The following is an 8,423-nucleotide window of genomic DNA, read 5'->3' as shown; positions in this document are numbered from 1 at the left end:
CCATAGTATTTTCAATAACCTCATATGCATTTGAAAGTTGGACAGTAAATAAGGAAGACCATAGAAGAATTGATGCTTTTGAGTTATGGTGTTGGAAGAGAATATTGAAAGTGCCATGGGCTGCCCATAGAACCAACAGATCTGTGTTGGAAGAAGTACAGCAAGAGTGCTCCTTGGAGGCCAAGATGGCCAAACTTCGTCTCTCATACTTCGGACATATTGTCAGGAGGGACCAGTCACTGAGAAGGATATCGTGTTTGATAAGGTGGAGCGTCGGAGAAGAAGATGAAGACCCCCAATAAGATGGATTGGCCAAGTGGCAGCATCAATGGACTCAAGTGTGACAACAATTGTGAGGTTGGCCCAGGATCAGGCAGTGTTTCATTCTGCTGTGCATAAGGTTGCTATGAGTCAGCACTGATTCGATGGCACCTAACAACAACAACATATCCTACATGAGTTAAGATACCCTCTTGATAATAGTTGCATTAGACACTAATGATTAAAGACCAAAAGAGTTGTGGGATGACATCAAGGACATCATACATGATGAAAGTAAAAGATAATTAAAAAGATAAGATTGAAAGAAAAGAATGCAATGGATGCCAGAAGAAACTCTGAAACTTGCTCTAGATTGTAGAGAAAGTAAAGGGACTGGAAGAAATTGTGAAATGAAGAAGAAAATTTCAAAGGCAGCTTGAGAAGATAAAGTAAAAAATAATGAAATGTACAAAGACCTGGATATAGAAAACTAAAAGGGATGATCACACAGAATTTCTCGTTGAAAGAACTGAAGAAAGACTTCAAGCCTCGATTTGTAATCTTGAAAGAGTCTATTCTATTGTATTGTCCTGTTGTGGCGCTGTAGGATAAGCACTCTCCCACAAGGTCGGTTCAAACCTCAACAATTCAAACTCATCAGCTGCCCCTCGGAAACCCTAAAACAGGGTTGCTGTGAGTCAGAACTGACTCGATGGTACTTAACAGCAAAAACATTGACAAAATATTGAGTGATGCAGAAAGCATCTAAAGAAGATGGAAAGAATATACAGAGGCACTGTACCAAAAGAATTAGTTGGTGCTCATCTATTCAAGAGGTAGTATGTGATCAAGCACCGAAGGAAGAAGTCCACGCTGCACTGAAGGTGTTGGTGAGAAACATAACTCCAGGGAATGACTGGATACAAATTGAAATGTTTGAATAAATTGAAGCAGCACTGGAGACGCTTATCTATGCCATGAAATTTGGTAGACAGCTACCTGGCTGTACAGAAAGAAGGGATACATATTTGTTCCATTTTAAAGAATTGTGACCCGATGGAATGCAGAAACCATCAAACAATATCATTAATAACACATGCAAGTAAAATTTTGCTGAAGATTGTTCAAAAATGGTTGCAGCAGTATGTCAACAAGTAGCTGAAAGAAACTCAAGCTGGACTCAGAAGAGGACTTTAAACAAGGGATATCATTGTTGATGTCAAATGAATCTTGGCTAAAAGCAGAAAATACCAGTTTACTTGTGCTTTATTGACTATGCAAAGGCTTTTGCATCATAACAAATTAACATTGAATGGGTATTCCAGAACACTTTTAATTGTACTCACGAGGAACCTGTACATAAAACTATAGACAGTCATTAGAACAAAATCAGGAAAGGTATGTTCCAGAGTTGTATCCTTTCATCGTACGTATTCATTCTGCATGCTAAGCAAATAATCCAAGAAACTGCATGATATGAAGATTAATGTGGCATCAGGATTGGAGGAAGACTGATTAACAACGTGCGGTATGCAGATGACACAACTTTTCTCGCTGGAAGTGAGGAGGACTTGAATTACTTCTTGATGAATATCTAAGACTACAGTCTTTAGTATGGATTGCATCTTAATGTAAAGAAAACAGAAATCCTCACAACTAGACCAATAAATAACATCATGAAAAACAGAAAAAAGGTTGACGTTATGAAAGACTTCATTTGCTTGGATCCACAGTCAGCATTCATGGAAGCACCCATCAAGAAATTCAACAGTGTATTGCATTTGGCAAGTCTGCTACACAAGACCTCTTTAAAGTGTTGAGTGAAGATGTCACTTTGAGGACTAATGTACACCTGACCTAAACTTTGGTATTTTCAATAGCCTCATATACATGTGAAAGTTGGACAGTGAATAAGGAAGACTGTAGAAGAATCGATGTGTTTGAAATATGGTGTTGGCACAGATTGTAGAAAATATTACAGACTGCCAGAAGAAACAACTCTGTGTTGGAAGAAGTCCAGCCAGAATGCTTCTTAGAAGCAAGAATAGTGTGACTTTGTTTTCTGGATACTTTGGATGTTTGGTCATGCTCTGCCAGTTCCTAGAGATATGCTTGATAGAGTGGTGGTGGTGGTGGTTATGTGCCGTGGAGTCGGCTCCGACTCACAGCCACCCCGCACAGGGTTTCTGAGGCTGTAAAATTTACAGGAGCAGAAAGCCTCATCTTCCTTCCGCAGACAGCTGGTAGTTTAGAACTGCTGACCTTGAGGTTAGCAGCCCGACTCGTAACTACTACGCTACCAGAGTGGAAGGTCACCTTAAAAGAAAAGACCCTAGTGAGATGGACTGATACAGTAGTAGCCACAGTGGACTCAGGCATAATATCTGTGAGGGTGGCACAGGACTGGAAAGTTTTTCATTCTGTTGTGCATAGGGTTGCTGAGTCAGAACTGACTCGAAGGCACCTAAGAACAATTACATTTTATAGCATTGATGTTCTAGGGAAAGATAAGTTAGGAGGACTAGACAGTTTGCTATTTATGATGAAGCACTTGGATTGGACAGTGACGTAAGTTTGCAAGAAATATATAAAATGATAATATAGTCAGCCATATTTGAATGCAATAAAAATAGGTAAAATGGGATAGCTGAATAAGGTTGGTGGTTCAAGCTCACCAGCTGCTCCTTGGAAACCCTATACAGGGTTGCGATGGGTCACAACTGACTTGAAGAGACTTAACAACAAAAACAAATAAGATATAAAATATTTGCTAGAATAATGTATTTGAAGTGTGAATTACTGTTACATTGTAGACCTTTTGGAAGAGAAAGTACTATTTCAGAAAGGAAGCTTACTGAATTAGTTTACTTTTAGCCAACTGTCTGCTAACAGACTTTGTGTTACCATTTCACAGGGTGCTGACACCTTCACGGCTAAAGTTAATATTGAAGTGCAATTGGCTTCAGAACTTGCCATTGCTGCAATTGAGAAAAATGGCGGTGTTGTGACTACAGCCTTTTATGATCCTAAAAGTCTGGGTAAGCCCTCTTTGCTTTGTCTCATCATGATAGCTGCTTTTTTTTTTCAAGTTTTTCTTGTGAATTGAGTGATAGTTTACATGAAAGAACATCAGCTTTACATTCATCCTATCGTATTTCGTTTTATTACAATAATTACACTCGCCTCCATACATCATCATTCAACAGCATTTGTTTCCATTCCCTGTTTTTTTTTTTTGATATACACCGAAGCACTCAGGAATATATAACCATTCAAACAACCAAAGGGTACAACCCGCAAGCCTGTCCCCTGGCCGTCAGCACACAGCCCCTCTCCTTCCTTGAGTCCAGAGTCCCCATCCGCTCCATCTCTCCACGTCATCGTCTCTGCCTCCATCTCTGGCATCACTGTTTCTCTGGATAGGGTCCCACACTCTACTCTTCTCTCTTGATGGTCCCAGGGACCTCCGCTCCTGGACTGCAATATCAACCACTCCCCTCCTTTTGTTACAAAACATCTACCTTTACATCTGCAACACTCACAGTCAGTCCTGATAGCAATTATTTACTATTGAACCACAAGAGTCTTATCCCCATCTCCTTTCACCAGCGCGGTCCAGACAGGTAGGAAACCACTCAGTGGAGATTCTACCTTCCCTTGCACCCTCTCCAATTAGGTCACCACTTGAAAGCTTGTAAGCCAGTCACTTGTTGCGTTTGTATTTCTCCACCCCTGTGCCATTTTGGGTAGCCAATGTCTAAGTTGCCCATCCCTGTCAACCCTGTGTACCGAGGGGATGGGAATGATCCTTGCTGAAAAGATTTGTTACCTCTTTTGAGCTACTACATCCATAAGTATAGGTCAAGTTCATCAAATTGTAGCAGATTACTCTTTTTTTTTTCCCTCTTCTTTCATCCTCTAGTCGAGTTCTGATCATCTAGCCATTGATAATATCTGCATGGGTAATATCTGCAAATAAGGGCGTTCTTGTGCATCTCCTCTCACCTCATATCAGCTGGATGCATCACTCTCCTCTCCAGTCCTCTGTGGCCATGTCCTTGTCCCTGGGCCCAAGATTCCCCAGGTTTCGCCATACTGCTGGCCAACCAGGTCTTAACCCAGGTTGACAGGAGTCTATTGAATGTGGTCCGACTTAGCTCACAACTTCATTGCTGTTTTTCCCCCACTTCCCGTTATTGGTAGACTAACATGGTTACCAGCAAGCCCACATGCCTGCTCATGTATTCATCTTGAGTCTCAGTCTTGGAAGGGGGTTTGCCCTGAGGGGACCCGACCGCTTGCCATGATGGCCCCCAGGCAAACAACTTGCTTGTTCTTGTAGCAGTCTTATTAGACTGCCGTTATTGTTTTTGATTTTTCCTGCTGGTCTTTCTTTCAAGAAGTATCTTCTATTCTTCTAACCTCTCCAGGGTAGTCTGCTTACCCTTTCAAGTGGAAATTTCCCACTTCAGAAGATTCTGGATGGGGTTCAGGATTCCACCTATGGTCTTATGCAATGTAAAGGCTCTGCAGGAAGCCTCCTTCACTGGGCAACTTCTCGCCCCATTTTACATATTCCAGTCAGTTATAAGCTGAAGGAGGACTTACAAGCTTTCTATGGTGATGTTTCTGGCTGTTCCTTTCTCTCCCCTTCAAGTGTCTATTTTACAATAGTTATTATTGTTGTTATGTGACATGGAGTCGGTGCTGACTCATAGCGATCCTGTACATGGTTTCCTAGGTTATAAATCTTTATGGGAGCAGAAAGCCTCATCTTTCTCTCATGGAATAGCTGGTAGTTTCTAACTGCTGACCTTAAGGTTCACAGCCCGATTCATAACCACTACGCTATTTTACAGTAGTAGGCAAGAGAAACCAAGGGATAAGGTTACACAGAGACCTGGAAGAGCAGGGCCCACAGCCCTAAAAATTCTGGAGGGGCCCTGCAGGCAGAGAGAAGAGCATAAAGATCTGAAGTCGAGTGAAGCAAGTGTGAATGGAGGCCAGGGCAGGTGGCGAGTGATGGACCTGCATGAGCAGGGAGAGGAGGAAGAGAGCTAAGAGGTGGCACAGACTACACAAGACATTGTAGGCATGAACAGACACCTTTGGAAGTTTTGTGCAGAGGAAAGATAGTATAAGCTTTAAAGGGACCCTGCTGTGTCATTATACTGTAGAGAAGAGCAGAAACAGAGCCCAGATAGCAGACATCTCAGTAATCCAAGTGAGAAAGGCTGGTAGTCGGGTCGGATTGGCAGTAAATGAATTGACCAAAAGTAGTTGACTTATTAGGGTATGAAGAAAACAGAAGAGTCAAGATGACCACAAATTTTTAACAAAAAAAAAAATACAGAAAGATGGAATTACAATATACTTATATGAGGAAGACTGTAAAAACAGCAGGTTGAGATGGGAAAAAATGGGTTTCAGACATACTAAATTAGAGGAACTACTAGCTATTGCAGTGGGGAAGTCAAATGACCAAGCAGTTGTGCATCTGGAAATCCAGGGAGGGCTCAGTCTTTTCTGCACTGTCACACCCCATTACCATATATACACACACACAGTAACACCATAATTCATACATCATATACACAAATACCACACATGAACATCATACTCATGAACATCACACTCATGAACAACACATATTCATGGACACCACACACATGCAAAGAGGATACACACTTGAACCTACATAAACATATACGCAGTCACTTCCTGTCCCCTTGCCCACTGTGAAATTTGTTCTTGACACCTCCTCTCACTCCAGATTCTTTTAAAGTAGTTTTGAGGGGTCTCTGGTCATCCTTTTATGATTCTTGGTCTGTTTCTCATTTCTGATCACTGCTTGCCTGGAATACCCTCTCCTTTCTAATTGCCATTTCTCATTTGCTCTGTGTTGGTCTAGTACTAGCTGTTCAAATATGTTGTCGTTGTTGTTAAGTGACGTTGAGTTGTTTCTTACTCAAAAGTTGTTTTCTTACTAGAAAACCCTGTGTAGGGTTTTCAAGGAGTGCCTGATCAGTTTGAACCATATATCTTGTGGTTCAAATTGACCTTGCAGTTGAGTGCTTATCACTTCAGCGCCACACCAGGAGGATCCAAATGTATTAGACTTGTATAAAGCTACTTCCAGTTTCTTACAATCAGCAAATATTTATCAACTGGCTAGTGTTTATTTGCCAGACAATAGTGCAAAGAGTAAACAGTTTCCTTCACTCAGTTTGTATTTTGATGAACAATCAAATTGAAAACCAAATTCATTACCATCAAGTTAATTCTGAGCCATAACAACCCTGTGTAAGGTTTCTGAGGCTGTAAATCTTTACGGGGTCAGAAAGCATCTTTATCTTGTGAAGTGGCTGGTGTGTTTGAACTGCCAACCTTGTAGTCCAGTGCTCGGTGGAGGATAGTTAGCATGTATTGACCTGATTGTGTATTACTGCATGGATTAAATAAGATCAACTTCGTAACTGCCCTACAGGGTATGTATTACTACTTTCAGGTTCTGAGTAAATTCTTTAATACTGTTCTGATTTATGTGACTTCTCTTGTGTTTACAGCTGTAGTTAAGTTTATGTTGCTAATCTTTGCTAAAAAGTTTAAAAAAGGAAATCCAAACTGGGCTTCTGAAGACACAGTCGATCTTGAAAGAACAGGGTTTGCTTGTTTTCACTTGCTGTTTCTTTGCCTACTTTCAAGAGGATTCAGTTGAGTAACTGATATTCTGGAAATCTGAATGCTTCTGCCTAACTTTCTAAACAAGTCAGATTCCTGGTAGGGATTTAAGTCCTCCAGGCTCTAACTTACATTGTGGAGACTTCAGCGTTCATTTTGAAGATTTTTTTTATTAGTGATGTGGATTTCAGCTCTGTGAGGCACAGCTAGTTCTAAACATAACGCACCTGTATGTCATGAAAATGTGTAGTTTTCATACTTTGGAACATGAAGCTTAAACACAATGTTATTTGCTATGTTTAACTGTTTCATTAATCATACTATGACTTTCAAGATGCAAACTACTGAAAGTTAAACCTTTGTATTTGCTTTCAAAAGACAAGTCTGTTTAATAAAAAACCTGGAGTAGAGTTCTGATTTTGGTAGATTTAAAAAACGAATAATTAAAAGAAAATCTGTAATGTAATTTTTGCATAGTCAATATTTGCTTCTCTTTTTAATTTTAATGCTTTGGGGTTTTTTTTGTTTTAGAAATTTTGTGCAAACCTGTCCCTTTCTTTCTACGTGGAAAACCCATTCCAAAACGAATGCTTCCACCTGAAACACTGGTACCATATTATACCGATGCCAGGCACCGTGGTTACCTGGCAGATCCTGGCAAATTTCCTGAAGCAAGACTTGAACTCGCCAAGAAGTATGGTTATATTTTACCTGATATCACGAAAGATGAACTATTCAAAATGCTCAGTGCTCGGAAGGATCCACGACAGATCTTCTTTGGTCTTGCTCCAGGCTGGGTGGTGAATATGGCTGACAAGAAAATCCTAAAGCCGACAGATGAGAATCTCATCAAATATTACAGCTCTTGAACACAATCCAAGGGCACAGTGTTCTGAAAGAACGCTGGAAAGGGAAGTGTGCATATCTTTTTCTCATGGACTTGTCTAATGTCTGTTTTCCAGATCTTAATATTAGATTTCATTGTAATCATGTCTCTTTATTGTTTTTATCTAAAATTGACATAAAAATGCAATAAACAAGAAACCAAAAATGCATGGGTTCTGTCTTAATTAAAGATACCAACTCCTTTGGTATTTTGTGACCAAGATGACCTTTACATTCTCCTTTCCTTAATTAAACTATAAACAGGCTTCCTTTTGACCTTAGACCTCTAACTGCTCTTTCACTGCTTCTGGTGCCGTCAGAGATTCCCTTCGCTACCGTCTTTATCCTCTCATCCCTTGTGGAATTCAGGAAGCTGAATCAGAAAAAAATAACAATTGGAGCCAAACAGCCCTTATTGTAAACTCAGTAACTCACTCATCCCATCAATCAATACCCCCAAACATATTTCAGTATTTTCCACTAGCCCACAGAAGCCCTTAAGAACCCTGCTGCCTTAGTTCAGCAGAGTTGAGCTCAGATTTAATTCTAGTTTTATCTCACCCTGTTGCAGTAGACATTTAAAAAAATAAAATAAA

General features: G+C 40.3%; 1 protein-coding gene across 1 annotated transcript in view; it reads left to right on the top strand.

Moving 5' to 3' along the window:
• The window catches only part of MRPL15 (mitochondrial ribosomal protein L15), a 21,481-nt gene extending 13,521 nt beyond the window's left edge, over positions 1-7,960 (top strand). The window contains exons 4-5 of the mRNA XM_006871849.1: positions 3,176-3,299; positions 7,474-7,960. Coding sequence (XP_006871911.1) covers positions 3,176-3,299; positions 7,474-7,811 — 462 coding nt within the window. The 3' untranslated portion in view covers positions 7,812-7,960. The remainder of the gene's footprint in view (positions 1-3,175; positions 3,300-7,473) is intronic.
• Positions 7,961-8,423: the final 463 nt, after the last annotated feature.

Source organism: Chrysochloris asiatica, unplaced genomic scaffold (genome assembly GCF_000296735.1).
Source record: "Chrysochloris asiatica unplaced genomic scaffold, ChrAsi1.0 scaffold00176, whole genome shotgun sequence".
Classification (NCBI taxonomy): domain Eukaryota; kingdom Metazoa; phylum Chordata; class Mammalia; order Afrosoricida; family Chrysochloridae; genus Chrysochloris; species Chrysochloris asiatica.
The sequence above is the reverse complement of the archived record's forward strand: the minus strand, read 5'-3'. Positions and strand labels throughout refer to the sequence as shown.